The following is a 16,356-nucleotide window of genomic DNA, read 5'->3' as shown; positions in this document are numbered from 1 at the left end:
GAAGAAATCTCTTTTGAAACAGTGAGCATTCAAAATGTTGAATGTGAGACAGTTCAAAGTATCAGAAATTTTCTTTACTGACAAAATAATCAGAAGTCCAGCAAAGTGCTAGTTGTTAAGTCAAATAATCCATTTTGCAATATTGCCAAACGGGGTCACAAAACTCCCTTTTCCAGTTCCACAAGATAAATAGGCAAGATGAGATAACAGGCTATTACATTGTATTTCAAGACCAGAGCGCTTGACTTCCCTCATTAATGGGAAGCACTGCATGTTCTGACCCAGGGCATGTCCTGCTAACTCAACAACTGAGCATGAGCACAGCAGCACCAGGCTGCAAATAACAAACGATGTGGCCAATGAAGTGTCAGTGTATGGCAGATACAGAAAAGCAGTTTGAACTAGGAGAGTTTCTCTCTCTTCATTAAAATATTGATTTAAATCAAACACTGAATCAGGTTACAGCTAATTTTATACAGAATGTACTTGTTAAATATCTCTGTTCCATCAACAATCAGCATTTGTCAAACTGATCTAGGATTTGCTTTACTTAGTTGTTTTGTTTCCTCAAATCTCTGTCCAGTTGCAATATTAAACTATGGACTATGTTCTGTACACCTGGCATTATTTTTTAGAAGGATATACCCCATGTCATTCAAAAGTAAACTGATCCAAATTTTCTTTGTTGGATACATCACAATTTATGGCATCTTTCATTGTCTAGGCTTTGTAGCTTTTTTGACCTTTGAGTGTGTATCACACAAACTACCCAGACAAACTACTGAATGCACACAGCTGCTGCTTCGGAACAATTACTTTTGCTTACAACCTGCAACAACCCCTTAAACATTATGCAGATACAGAAGCAAACTTCCAATGTATTGTTGGAGCATGTTTCCAGCAATGGAAACTACTGTAAAGAAAGACAATTCCTTATGTTTGTTTGGCACAGATCACTCAAGTTGAATGCTGTTTTGTGCACTCTGAAAACTATTCTTATTTTGGATTCTTGGTGCTGTAAAGGAGCAGTGCACAAACTCTCTGATTTTAATCAGCTAAGAGCACAGAAGTTGCACTCCACAATCAGTGTGTGTTAGATCAATATATTATTTACCAATATATGTACAATTGTGCTTTACAAAGAGTCCTATATTTAGTTTTAAATGCAGTTCAGTAGGGGCTTGCTCCTGATTTACTTCTATAACAAAATCCAGATTTCTGAACAAAATCAAACACTAGTCCAAGACAGCCAAAACTGCAGAGAAGCAGCAAAAATCACAAACTACCCCAGAATAAAGGGCAGCGTACAGCCTTGGTGCCCACAAAGCAAAGGAGTAGCTGCAGTGTCAGTTTGGTCCCTACTTTCCCCTTGCTTAAAATATGATGTAATTTGTACCAGCTCTTTTCCTGGTACACGTTACTTCTCCATCCACCCTCATTCAGCTGTGCTGACAGTGAACTGGCAGACAGAGCCAATGCTCCATGCAGTCCCACCCACATAGACAGGAACAAAGTGGCAGCAGCTCCCTCTCTCCACTACAGCCTTTGGATCTGCAGCACAGGGAAATGGAAATCAGGAGACCCTTTGATCCCTCAGTCTTCTGTGAAGGCTGGCATTCACCTGTGTTTCAAACTTGAGGACAAAGTAAATGAGAGAAAAAACTCTTAAAATATAATGGCTTCTTCCATCTCTTTGTCAAAGTGACTTCACTGAGTGCTCCTTTTTATTAAGACTACTTTAGCTCAGCTCTGTATTGTCAATTTTTAATGCCCCTTCAAAGCGAGTAATAATCCTTTCTGAAAACATGCGTAATTTACTATGCAAAATGCTATTTGGTGCAAGTCAAATGATTAGAATTTTTCCTGGTTGTGATCCTGAAAAACAATGGTGGAAAATATTTTGCTCAGAAGAGCTGTTTATCTCTGTGTTTTCTTAACAGCATTTCCCAAAACCACAAATCATACTCTGCAGCTTTTTTAGTTGCTTCAGGAATACTCATTTGCTAAACCCTACTCTCCCTATAACCTCTATGTCAAAGTTCTCATTTTGAAGCTTCTCAACTGAAGTATATGAAAGAAGATAGGAGAAAAACTAAAATATGCAGTTTGAACAGTGTCAAAACAAAAGGCAAGTGGATTCTGTGTTGACTAATCTCTATGACTGAAGCTAGTTTATTTCATATAATCTCTCAAATAATAGTTATGATCAAATGGTAAAAGTAGATATGCATTGTGGGAACCATTACCCTGTAATTACTTGAGTGGAAGCTATCACTGAAACCTTAGGCTTACTAAAAAATCTGAGGTACATTTTTCTTCCCTTAACAAGGAAGATGTCAAAATAGATAATTATAGAAATGCCAGATATAGTTTGAAAAAAAGTTTCTTTTTATAACGTTTCACCTTCTACCCAATTGCACAGTTCAGAAGACACTGAGTTTTGTTACTGTGTAATAAGTAATGCACGTGAAAGGCAGTCATTCACTATAGTGTTTCCTATTACAATCTATTTTGTACTCCTTACACCATTTAAAGAAACATAAAACTCCATTTTGCTTCCCACAAAATATTCAATATACAAACATGTAGACATACACGTATGCATACAAAGAAAGAAACAGTGAGGATTTAACCTATGAATATCACTATCTACGCTATATATGGACAACAAAAAAAGGAGGCCTCTAGCGTACATAGAATTTACTTCCAGATCCGTATTCACAGAATAGTTTTTCTGTAGGTACACATGTGCCGATCGTGAACTATCACACTGGCAGGTTCAGAGAACTGCTTTCCTCTCCATGTCAGTTTTGCTAGCATTGCCACAAGAAGTTTCTCTGGTTTTAATGCTCACATACTCCGGTACTTCGAGACTGTCTGTAACTTCACTTCTGTCCCCAGTCAGGAGCACAGCTGAGTTATTCAGGCACCCCCAGGACATCATCAGAAGTAGTGCACAGCTGCAAGGTTTGTTACAGGGAAAAAAGGGGTTTACATTTCTAAATACATTAAATGTATTAAATTACGTGAAATACATTTGTGTTTCAGTTTAATAGACCCTGTTAATCTGATGTCCACTGAAATAAGAAATATTAAGCTTGTAAGTTACAAATAAAAAAAGCTTAAAAAATGCACTATATACTGGATATTTTTAATGTTAGCTACATCCTTAAAAATGCACCTCTTGGTTCCTTAACACCAGGCTTTGAAGCTGAAGACTCAGTGTGTCTCTAATACAAGATTTCTAAGCTACTTTTAATGATACTACTCTCTCAAATTTTAAATAAATGGCCCCTAGTGAGTGCAAGAGATGTAGAACGCTTATGAATGTCATGAAAACTGCTCTATCAACAAAGTCCTGAGAAGTTCTTGTTAGCAGATCTTTGCTTGGAATTCATGAAGGTACATAAAAAGCCACTCTTACAGGTAATAGACTGTTCAACATCTTTTAAATATGGAGAGTTCCAGTTTGGTGAATGGAAAAGCAACAGGAGACCAAAAAGAAAGTCCACAGGAGGATTTCCCCCTTGCCCTTTCTTCTTTGCAACTGAGACATGCAAAATACAAAACACTAAGATGCCATGTTTTAAGTCAGAAGTGAAATCTGTAATCAGAAGAAAAAATGGTGTCATGAGCTCACCATGCTGACCAGCGTAAATAAAGACAACTCACATTCACCCTCACTTCAGTGACTGATGTAATGATTCTGAGCCACATTTCCTTGGCCTACAAAATTCACTGGTTCCCAGGAGGTGCTCGCAGATACTATCACAGCAAGATATTCAGCTCATTTGTGAAGCTTCGCTATATTTCCCAAGTTTTATCATAGACCTCTCCAAGAGATCTGAATGTACAAGCATTTTGGCAACCTCTATCACCCACAGCGGAGAGCTGAATAAAAGATAAAAACATAAGGAAAAAAAACAAAAAACAAAAAAACCCACCACAAAATACTACATGGGGGATAGTAGGCAAACGGACCAAAGAAGTGGAACAGAAATTTTAATAAAGCTTAACATAAAGCTCAATATACAACATAAATTAAAAAAAAAGGGGGGGGCAGGCTAAAAAAATGACAATCATAAAAAAGGAATTGGAATGTTTTTCTGCAGTGTTACAATGTGATGTTGACAGTAAAATGTCATTAAGGCACAAAAAAACCCAGTCAAGTCCCAAGAGAAATATGTAAAAGAACAAGAAGATTTGTTATACATAGATTCAACAAGAAACATGGTCAAAAATATTCCCTGGTTCCACACCTGCCAAATAGCAGTTTACCATATCAGCATTACTATCAAAACGGGAATATAATACACAATAGCTGCCCACAAATTTTGTGTACCTAAAGCACTGAAGCTAAACAGTTCTACATTTGACACCGAATAGTATTCTGCATGCACTTCACCACTATCTTTACAATTACACCGTGATATAACAGTTTCTAATTAAGGAGGAAAGTAGAACATGCATGTTACCCCATACTAATACAGAAAAAAAATAAGTCGGTATCACATTTAAAAAGCATTGCAAATTTTTTGCAAGAATTTTTAACATATGTGTACTTGAACTATCTTCCCTTATACAGGACAAAAACAACAACAACAACAAAAAAACAAAAACAAACAAAAAAACAATCCACATTGGAGATTTTTCGAAAGAAAAGGTAACTGCTATACAAATTGCTGGTATAATACTTCTGCTCTGATAAGGTCAATGCACTGCCCTGCAGGTAAAAAACCTAACTGCTAAATAGTTTTTCAGATCTGTTAATTCACGGAACTGAAGGTATAAGCAGTCTTGTTAACTCTGCAACACTATTCCCACTAGTCTTTCAGCCTCCGTAGGTTGCTTTTTTCTGGAACGTTCTGAATATTTTACACCACTAATCCACAGTTCTCTCACCTGTAGAGACTCCCTTTGGAAAGAGAACAACAGCTCCAGTGCCAGAAGGAGCTTTATTTTACAAATTCTAAACCCAGGGCTGCCCATGTTCTCTGGAGTAGGTTCATCTGAGCACGATTAAGAGTTTGGCTCTTGGAAATGATAGCATAAAATGCATTAAACACCTCGTGCCTTCAAGCATCACATGATATGATGCTTTCAACAACAAATGTTCTATGCATATAGTATACATAGGACATGGCCACTTAAAAGAGCAGTCCAAGCTTAGATGGAATGCTTACTGAGGTATCCCTTTTGCGCAAAAAATTAGGATTAGGAGAGAGGGAAAAAAAGTTTGTGGGTTTTCTTTTAGGTATATTAATTCCCTGGGTCCCATCATCTGAAGGTAAATTTAACATTTTCTTCCATTCACGCATGTAGTATAGCCCTTATCTCTGCAACCTCAGAGGCAAAGGATAAAAAAAGGCACAAACATTGAAAAGCTTTATGTTGCATGAGAGCTATGGCTTGTAAACATCATGATGAAAAGCTTCTCAAGCTCATCCAAATGTACAAGTAGGCAGGACAACATTTCACAATCAACGCATTTCAGAAGATCCAAGTGACCAAAGCTTTGGTCAAAGCAATTATTTCTATTGATGTAAGTCAAGTTTATGTCCCTATGGCTGTTAGTTTGAATCTTCTGTAGTAACCCACACTTTGCCTACTCAATCACTCCTAGCTAACACTTAGCAACTTACAATGCAAGTCCAGGGTAAGAAGTAGAAATGTGTGCACATGTGTGCATACACAGACCAGAGCTGAATTCATTCTACTCTTTACAAAGTCATTAGCATTAAAATTATAGGACATTTTGCTTCTTTGTTCCACTAGAAACCACTGAGAGAATAAGTCATGGCTACAACTCCCCCATCTCATTAGCAATATACAATGTTAATGCAGTCTGTTTGCTTTTACTGATGAAAATGCTGGCAACTAGATTTGAAACCCACATTTTAATATCGGCTACCTTGAAAAAAAGGTTGCATTAATTAGCAGAAGACCTGTCCTAAAAATTCACAGCAGTAATTTGAGAATTGATCTAATTAAAAAAAAAAAAACAACCAAAAAACAACAAACTCTTGAATAACCATGACTATCTTAAAGACGTTAATTTCAAACAAATAAAAGAAACAAAGAACAGAACATTGGGGGTTTTATTTCCATGTGTTTTTCATTTTCCTAAGTATATACATCAAGTCTTAATGTTATTTCTTAAATTAGGCAAGCAACATACTAACTTCTCTCTCCAAAGCAACAACTTACTGGACAAGTAAGAACAAATAAGTCTACTGTAAAAGAATTACTGTAGTTTTAACTGCCACAATTGAAAATCTAAACACAATTCATATCTTACCTCAATGGTGGGTGGATCCTTTCTTTTTTTTCTTATCCAAGCTGCAAAAGAAATAAAATCAAATGTATTATTTCAAAGATAACAGACAGTATTACAACTCAAAATGATACTGACTTTGTAACAGAAAGCAAACATTTATATAAAAATTTGACACAACACAGCAAGCCAAAATAACATTCCTCTAAGTATCAAGTCCCAATATGTTATGTCCCATGTCAATACTCTCAGCCATCACAGAAGGAAAAAAGAACATGTTCCTGTTGTGAGAGCACAGCTTACACACTACCCAGAATGCCAGAATAGGGCTTAAGACGCAGCCTTTTGTTGAGCTTGCTACACAGAAAAGCAGAGTTTCACCCTGAGAAAATAACATGAAAGTATGAAAAGCTTTAGACTACTCTGGAGAAAAACAACCTCTGTATATGCCTCAGGCACCGTTAAAGCTTGAAAAGCTCTCATAGACATTAGTACTGACTAGAGTTCTTTCACGGGGTGCAAAATATAACCATAAACCTGCACAAGCTCTGTCTGCCTAGTCTCAGATAGGTTGCAAGGTTTTACCTGTTACATCAAAGGGAAGGTAGGATAACAGAAGGAAAGAAAGGATGCTCCCTCCATCTCAGCAAATTCATGGTAGAAAGGACAGCAGTAGATTTAGAGCAGTGGCAATGTTGATTGCCCTGTGATTTTGGTTTCCCATTATGAATTATAATCAACAGCTGTACGTCTACTCCTACCACAAGCTGCCTGTCAGTGCAGAGCTGACTGGAAACAACAATCCAAGGGGATTTCATTGCCGACAGAGAAGTGGCACCATGTCCAATCTTGCTTCATTCATCGAATGAATTATTACAGAGAGCTCCAATTCTGTTACCGAAATTGTTAGATGAACAAATTCCCTGACTGAGAACAAGTCAATATGCATCTCTCTTCAAAAGTACCACTACCGAGTTGCAACATTTTCTCAAAACTGTTGAATTGCTAGGTGCCAGTTAGCATATTGTGTAGACATTTTGATTTTCTTCCCCGTTTCTACTTTTTAGATGAATTTGCAGAAGCATGCACATAGCAGCAAGCAGATGGACAAATATTAAGAAAGCAGATAAAAGGCATAATGTTCTTTAATTTTTTTGGATAATTGTTACTATGCTTGAAAATTAGAACAAAAATGCCATTTTCATTATCACACATTATCACTCACACACCATATTCCTGGTCATTTCTTTCTGAAATGATATTAGAAGGGGTTATTTCAAATTTTAATCTTCCAGTTCCACTGGATTTTGAGGAGAACTGCAAATAAGTCAAGCAGCAAGTTCCAAGAGCTAACAGCTGCATGGAGCCACAATTTCACCTGACTACTGAAAATGCAATCACCCATACAATGAACCACTAACACTACTCTGCTTCATCAACATGATTAAACTGATTTTAGGAGGAATAGCTTAAAATTATTGTAAGACTGGAATTAAATCAGGAAAAATGTCATTACACAGCTTAGAAATCAGTCGCCACGGCAAAGCCAATAGCTCTAATTCAAGGTTAATGATAAAATAATCTTCAATTACACGAAATTGTTTGTTTCTTGTCCATCAGATGACAATTTCTGAAACATATTTTCTTAAGATTGTCACGCATATATTTATGAATATCAATACCTGTCAACTCAGTAGTCTTCAAGTCCTAGCAAAGATAAGACCCAAATATGCAACTGGGGGGAAGTGTCTGAGTACTGAATAGCAACATCAAACTTTATTCAAAAGTTTTATGTTAGTAGAAAGCAAAAAGAGTCCATCACAATAATTCAGTTACAACAAGATGACTTTCTCCTTAGTTCTGTAGAATTAGAAAAGATTCATGTATTTGTAGCATTTTCAAGCACTTTAACTTTATGAGAATTTCCAAATACCAAATCTGACAAGTCCCACACCTAAGCTGGTATGCTGACAGCTTTGCAGGCACTCTTTGAAAAAGGTTCAACAATGTTATTAGAAAAAAACACCGCACAAAAGCCTTTCCTCCTGAAAAAAAAATCATCGTTGTTCATACCTAGCAACAGTTCTAACCACATACAGAAAAGCTAGAAAGTGCTAGAAATATCAAGTACCAAGAAGTATGTTTAAAAGATGCAGTTGGAGAAAAATGGAAAAGTAGTAGCTTAAAATGTTTGGTGAAAACTGAAGTGTTAGGATACTTTCCATGAAGTATCATCTTCTTTCCTTTCCATGCCTCATTTATTTGTCACTGGAAGTAATTTGTTACAATCCCACTGGTCTCAATTACACTGCTCTCAGCACCTAAAAATGACTTCATTTTGTTGAAATTGCCAGTATTTTCTTAAAATGAAAACATTTTCACAGCTGCATCCTAATTTCAACAGGTTACAACTTAGTAATTCTTAAATATAATCTTAAAATTTGAAATTCTACAGAAAATGAGCTGCAGCTACAAACTATTGCTGAAACATAGTCACTACAATAGATTTTTACAATCAGTTATTTCTGCAATGATTTTCAGATGAATGGAATACTTCTGTTAAAAGATTTTATCATTTAATCATCTGCCTGAGTACAAGAAGTCACAAACAGCACAGTGAAAGGTAGTACACTGTGTACAAGTTATGTCAACAGACCTGAGAATTGAGGAGTGTTATGCAACTTGTTTTCATTCACAGAATGGCCAGTGTTGGAAGGGACCTCAAAGATCATGAATCTCCAACCCCTCCCCACATGAGGGCCACCAACCTCCCCATTTAATACTAGACGAGGCTGCCCAGGGCCCCATCCAGTCTGGCCTTGAACACCTCCAGGGATGGGGCATCCACAATCTCTCTGGGCAGCCTCTTCCAGCACCTCACCACTCTTTCTGTAAAGAACTTCCCCCTGACATCCAACCTAAACCTTCCCTCCCTCAACTTAAAACCATTTCCTCTTGTCCTGCAGATATCTACACTTTCAAAAAGTTGATTCCCTTCCTGTTTGTAGGCTCCGTTTAGGTACTGAAAGGCTACAATGAGGTCACCCCTCAGCTTTCTTTTCTCCAGGCTAAACAAGCCCAGCTCCCTCAGCCTGTCTTCGTAGGGAAGGTACTTCAGCCCCCTGATCATCTTTGTGGCTCTCCTCTGGACCCTCTCCAACAGCTCTCTGTCTTTCTTGTACTGGGGGCTCCAGACCTGGACACAGTACTCCAGATGGGGTCTCACAAGAGCAGAGTAGAGGGGGACAATCACCTCCCTGTCCCTGCTGGCCACCCCTCTTCTGATGGAGCTCAGGATACCATTTGCTTTCTGAGCTGAATTAATTAATTAATAATATATCACAGTTAATACAAACACTCAAAAACGATCAAACTATCCTCAGTTTATTTCTCATACCATTATCCAAATATATTATTATCAACATGTATCCATTTAAATTCACAAATAACACACACAGTTATCATGCTCTTCCACAATATACAGTTATCATCTCTTCTACAATGTTCTTGTGAAGAAATTGGTTGTCCACGGTTTGGATGGGCGTACGCTCTGCTGGGTAAAACACTGGCTGGATGGCCGGGCTCAAAGAATTGTGGTCAATGGAGTTAAATCCAGTTGGCAGCCGGTCATGAGTACTGGGGCCACTTCTATTTAACATCTTTATTAATGGTCTTGATGAGGGGACTGAGTGCACCCTCAGTAAATTTGCAGACAACACCAAGCTGGGAGGGAATGCTAATCTGCCTGAGGGGAGAAGGGCACTACAGAGGGAGCTGGATAGACTGTATTGATGGGCCAAGGTAAACTGTTTGAGTTTAACAGGGCCATGTGTCGAGTCCTGTGTTTTGGTCACAACAGCCCCAGGCAACTGTACAGGCCTGGGGAGGAGTGGCTGGAAAGCTGCCTGATGGAAAGGGATCTTGGTGTACTGATGGATTCAGTCAGCTGAACATGAGCCAGCAGTGTGCCCAGGTGGCCAAGAAGGCCAATGGCATCCTGGCTTGTATCAGGAATGGTGAGGTGAGCAGAACTACAGAAGTCATCCTGCCCCTGCACTCAGCACTGGTGAGGTCCCACCTCAAGTACTGAAAGGTGAGACGGGCCCCATAAGTGAAAGTAAAAAGTCAAAAAGGCTTCACAGTGACTGAGAATAAGGGGAGTGAAGGGGAATAGTTAGAGATAGTTTATAGAAGCAAGAATGTAGAACTTGTTAGAAAATAAGGGATGGCAGACTCTGTGTCTGGGATAGTGAGGAGGATGAAGGCCATAATCATAAGGGTTTGAGAACAGCCCGAGGACGTCTGGCAGGGAGGTGATTAGATGTCCACAGGGCAAGAAGAAACCGGTTTGGGGGGACGCCCCCCAAAAGGCCAGGAGTTTACAGTGAGAAAGGTCAGAAGCCTTTGTGAGGATAACAAGTATTGTGCTCAGTTTTGGGCACCTCAGTACCAAAATGACCTTGAGGTGCGGGAGCAGATCCAGAGAAGGGCAACAAGGCTTGTGAAGAGCTTGGAGAATATGCCCTACAAGGAGAGACTGAAGGAACTGGGGCTGTTTAGTTTAGGGAAAAGGAGATGAGAGGAGACCTTATTGTTCTCTTCCAGTACTAAAAGGTGCTTACAGCAAGAGCTCCACAGGACAAGGGGAAATGGCCTCAACTTGCACCAAGGGAAGTTTATGTTGGATATCAGGAAAAACCTCTCTACAGTAAGGCTTGTTAAGCACTGGAATGGGCTCCCCAGGGAGGTGGTTGAGTCACCAACCCTGAATGTGTTTAAAAACCATTTGGATGTGGTGCTCAGGGACATGATTTAGTGGAAGACTGTTAGAGTTAGGGTAGTATGGTTTGGTTGTGGTCAGACTTGACGATCCTGAAGGTCTTTTCCAACCTGAGCAATTCTATCATTCTATAATTCTATTTTTCTTTCCATCTACAAAAAGCAATTGAACACATGCTATACCAGAGCTATCACTTTCCTTCTTTTAATACGTGTCAGAATTACAAATTTTGTTAGTTTAAGTCTAAATAAAACTTGCTGACACAAATAACGGAAACCATTTTCCAACTTACTACAGGTAATTTCATTTTACCATTCACATTATTACCATACACATTATTATCTCTAATGAACTGCATTAGAAAATCATTATTTAATGAAAAATTTATTCACTACTGTGTAACTGAGAAGTATAACAAAAATGTACTAGAATCTCTTCATAGCCATAAGATGAATTTAGCTTTAATATACAGTATCTCCTCTGTGAAAATCCATTCCAGAAACATTTTACATAAAGCACAGACTAAATACAAGATTAAAAGCACAGAAATTTTCATCTGAATTCAGTGCATTCTGCTATATTTTACTTCAGTCTCAAATAGTTTCGTCAATATTTCAAAAGCAACACATTTTTCTATTTTTTTTAGATTGTTCATCTGACCACTCTTCAGGTGAAAGAATAGGAGGAACTTAATATACTTAATCTTCAACAGTTTTCAGGTGGAAATATTTTGAGCACCCTATCTCTGATTCCCATGCAGGCAGGTGTTATGAGGTATTTGACCACACACACACTTTTAAAAAAAGTCCAGTGACAGTTGCAGCTAGAAAAGATTTCCACATGAACACTCGTCTTACACATTAACAAAACAAAGTGCTCTCACACCCTGTCAGCCAAAATGCTTCAAAATGGCTAAAGCAGCAAAGTTTACATATACGTACTGACCGCAAGTAAAACATGCTTGTATGTCCCCAAAACTTTAGTAAAATGGATTGATTGCCTCTGTTTCTTTCCTATCAATTATGGTAGTGCTTTTAATTTACCTGGATGGCACTTCCTGTTTTCTGTATGCACTGTAATGTCACTTCTGTCTGAAAGGAATTTTGCAATATAGCTAGTCGTTTTCTACCTTAAGACCTTTGCATTCTTTTACTAGCGCTCATTTGCATTCTCATTAGTATGCATGAGATTTTCATTGAACTTTAAGACTCCTACTGGCATATAAGGCACTGTAATGAATGTAAAAGTGAGTATGCAAATTAAGACTACCATTAATCACTGAATGTTACCAGGAAAAAAATGCAAGACAAGGAGTAGATATGAGCTTTATTGCTGCATGAAGCATGCAATCTCAGAAATCACTGTAGGCATGTAAAATTGCTGATCTCCTCTTGGGAGCACTACTAACATGTCCTGAGGAGGTAAATTACATACTCTACAGTAGGTCAACATTCAGAGTTACCATTACAGAAAGGTTATCTATTGGCTGCATCTGTATTGCCCAGGGAAAAGAAAAGCATACTTCCTTGCCTTGTACTAGAATATATTTTTGCTAAGATTAAGCCTCTTATGTAATCTTCAAATTGCGTGCATGGATTAGAATCATTAGAACAGTTTAGGTTGGAAGAGACTTTAACAATTATCCAGTTCCACATACCTTCTGACATGGGCAGGGCTGCACCCCACCAGCTCAGGCTGCCCAGTGCCCCATCAAATCTGACCTTGAATACTTCCAGGGATGGGGCATCCACAGTTTCTCTGGGCAGCCTGTGTCAGTGTCTCACCACCTTCCAAGTAAAAAAAATTCGAACATCTAACCTAAATCTTCCCTCTTTTAGTTTAAAGCCATTCCCTCTTCTCCTATCTCTACAAGACTGCATATAAAGTTAGTCCACCCCTCCTGCTTGAAAGCTTCCCTCAAATATTGGAAGGCTGCCCTGATGTCCCCTCTGGAGCCTTCTCTTTTCCAAGCTGAGCAAGCCCAGCTCCCTCAGTCCTTCCTTGTAAGGGAAGTGCTCCAGCACTCTGATCACCTTTGCAGCTCTCCTCAGGATCACTCTAACAACTCCATGTCTTTCTTGTGCTGGGGGCCTCAGTCCTGGATGCTATTATGAGATGGGCCCTCAAGAGGGCAGAACAGAGGGGGACAATCCCCTCCCCAACCGGTCACCTCTCTTTCAATGCATCCTAGAATGCAGTTTGGCCTTCTGGGCTGCAGGCACACAATGATGGCTCATATCCAGCTTTTCATTCACTAGGACCCTCAAGACATTCTCTGCAGGATTACTTTCTAAATTCAACCACAGTATAAAAAGTGCACAGTCAGTTAATGCTAAAGAGAACACATGGAATTACAATTCTATTTTTACAATATGGAGTATGCTTCAGTTCAACAGAAACCTTAATGGACATTCAAGCCCTCTATAGTGTCCATGGGTCTGATTAACTTCAGAAATTAAATCCTGCACACCACTTTAAAACTACTATCTTTAAGAGGAAAACTCAGGGTACCTTTCAGCCCTATACTCAATAAACTTCCAGGACTATGCAGGAACTGAGCCTACAGTTTGGATGTTTGATACATCTACTTGCTTTATAGCTTCCTACTCGGTCTCACCCTATTTAATATTTATAACTTGATTAACACAGTTCCCAAGTTACCTTAGTTTACTAGCTGTACAAGCCAGTATGCCTTAGAAATACAATGAGATTTTCCTAGATCCCCTTCATATTTCACTTCAGTCTCTTTACTCCCCTAAGCAACCCATGACTGATTCCACGCAAGTTTTTGGCCCTTAAATATTTCCAGGGACAGTACTTTTGTTCATAAAGGTTACAAGACTTTCCTAGCCGTACAGTGTGATATAAGGAAATTGAGGGAAGTGCCAGGATGAGTGGCTTTACATGACATAGTCGGTATGGATTAGCTACTAGTGAAAAAGCTGTGCCTGGCAGAACCAAGCACAAGTGAAAGCAGCTCCCTAGAAAAAAAAAGGAGAGGAAACAAGACAGCACAGATTTTAGCACAATTCTTCAAGTGGAAAGACTGAGAGGGCTGGGAAAGAGAATGCTAGTGCTGAAAGAAAGTGTGGGTAAAACTGAAGCAGAGACAATGTAAATGTCAGACCACTTGCATGCTATTTAGAGAGAATGTTCCTGGAGATCTAAGAATGTGCCTAGCAGAGAGGATTTAGAAAACAAAAACTACCCTCCCAAAAGATCAAAGAATAAAGCCTTCTAATCTTACACTAATCTTTTAGCATTCAGAGGAAACAGCAAGTGCTTCAGAGACGCTCCTGCAAAGCCTCAGAATATTTGCTGGAACGATCAGAGTACACAACAGCATGAGCTATCAAGTGAACACCCACAGGAAGAATGCACTGGAAATTTTTCAAAAGTCTGGATAGAAGATAGCAGACTGAAAGTTAAACACAGACCTTTAGAGCCTGGGAAGCATCCGATTTCCCCTTTCCTCATAAAGAAGAGAACTAAAAGGATAGAGTTAAAGAGCCGTCAGCTAAGTGTGTCTAAAACCCCTGTGTTAAACTATTCCTAGTCAGCTGACTGATTTCTATAGTATCACTTGCACTCTCCAGTCTTTTCACAAAATCACAGAATGGCTTGAGTTTGAAGGCATCTCAAGGATAACCAAGCTCCAACTCCTCTGCCACATGCAGGGCCACCAACCTCCATATCTAATACTAGATCAGGCTGCCCAGGGCATTCTTTCCCATTTCTTACTCAAATTCTTTTTCATTTCACAGGAAGCAGAAAAGAAATAGAGAGCATTCCACAACATTAATTTACATCCCAAAATGTAGCAAATAAACCATAATTTCCTAATTATTCCATAATTGAATAGCCTGTTCAAATACACAATTAGTATTAGTTTTGGCTACTAAAAACTATTTTAAAAACTCTTTATATTGCTTAAATTGACATTGAACAAAAAATTGGTTAGCCTTTTTTTTTTTTTTTGGTGGAATTCCTATGCTTCAAGGTTCCTTGCTTATATAGTGTTCATAAATCATACTTAAAGCCACTCCAGGCTAAATCTCCTACAACCTCAAGGAACAACATACAATCCCATTCTCCTTTCTCTCTTCCAAAGGCTGCTTAGTTAATCTTGAGGAATTTCTCTACTTCCCTGAATTTATCTGAAATTTTGGGACATAGGAAGAAAATTTTCTTAGAACTGATGGGGAAAAAAAAAAAACAACAACATTAATTGCTTTATGGAGTCTCCAACTCCCTATAAGACTAAGCAAGGAAAAGTACTGGAAGCCGGATATGGCGATTAAAATAATGATTTAAAAAAAGCCCCATCACTGTGCCACCAATAATTGAGCTGACCTACAAACTGACACTGCAGTAAAGGCATAATTAGCAAGTTAGTTTGGTTATTCTATCAGATCCCCCTCCGGCACAAATATTTTCACATTTAATAGGAGAAAGTCATAATCAGGCAGATTTTATTTACATTTTTATTACGTACTGATTTCCTAAGCATTACTTATCCTTATTTCTAAAGGAGTCACTTTAAAAATTCATATCAAAGCAATTATAAAAAAGCAACCCAAAATGAAAGGCAAGAGACAGCCTATTCATACAGAAAGGCATTCCATTAAAAAAAAAAAAAGAATCTAAATTCAATGACAAAGTTATCTTGAAATAAAACCAAAATATTCAAGATTTACCTTCCCATTCTGTTGGAAAGTCACCCATCTCATACTGATATGCTTGCCGATTTACTGCTTCTACAAACCTTCTTTCAGGCTTAATTTGCCCTACAGTAAAAGAGAGAAAAAGTAAAAAGAAACAGTTATATATGTATACACATATATATACACACATACAACATTTAAATTACCAATTATGGTATCGTTTTGAAAGAACTCTTATTCACACAAATATAGTGATGTCTGGAAGATAAAAAATGAAGGATTAAAATAGTGAGAAAACGATTACCATCAAGATATCTATTTGAGATGCTATCTATTTCAATAACTTCATCAAAAATTTGTATGTTATACTGCCCATTTGGATTATTAATGGCCCAAACTGTCTACCTCATTCTACCTCAAGACTAATACTCCCTTTGAAAACACTTCACTGAGGACTTGTAAATCAAACCTGCATTTCCCTTTATTCAGATATCTTCCACCTATACCTTTGCTGGTAAGGGTCCAGAAACTTGAAAAGGCTATAGAGGCAAAAAGTTACCACAGACTTCATTGGTGAGCTCTGCCAGATGTTCAAGCCACATCAGACCCATTGGTGGCAATGGCTCTGGGCATGTGAG

At 38.3% G+C, this 16,356-nt stretch overlaps 1 protein-coding gene across 3 annotated transcripts in view; it reads right to left on the bottom strand.

Annotated features, from left to right (window-relative positions):
• NDUFAF2 (NADH:ubiquinone oxidoreductase complex assembly factor 2) overlaps positions 1-16,356 on the bottom strand; it is a 44,069-nt gene that overhangs the window by 6,822 nt on the left and 20,891 nt on the right. For 2 of the 3 annotated variants that reach the window (XM_085214496.1, XM_085214498.1), the window contains exons 2-4: positions 15,752-15,841; positions 14,492-14,542; positions 6,299-6,339 (exon numbers count right to left, since the gene is read on the bottom strand). In XM_085214496.1, coding sequence (XP_085070622.1) covers positions 6,299-6,339; positions 14,492-14,542; positions 15,752-15,841 — 182 coding nt within the window. The remainder of the gene's footprint in view (positions 1-6,298; positions 6,340-14,491; positions 14,543-15,751; positions 15,842-16,356) is intronic. The other variant, XM_085214497.1, reaches the window with a different exon arrangement.

The sequence above is a fragment of the Meleagris gallopavo genome, chromosome Z (assembly GCF_905368555.1).
Source record: "Meleagris gallopavo chromosome Z, MGAL_WU_HG_1.1, whole genome shotgun sequence".
NCBI classification, from domain to species: Eukaryota; Metazoa; Chordata; class Aves; order Galliformes; family Phasianidae; genus Meleagris; species Meleagris gallopavo.
This window is presented reverse-complemented; position numbering and strand designations above follow the sequence as displayed.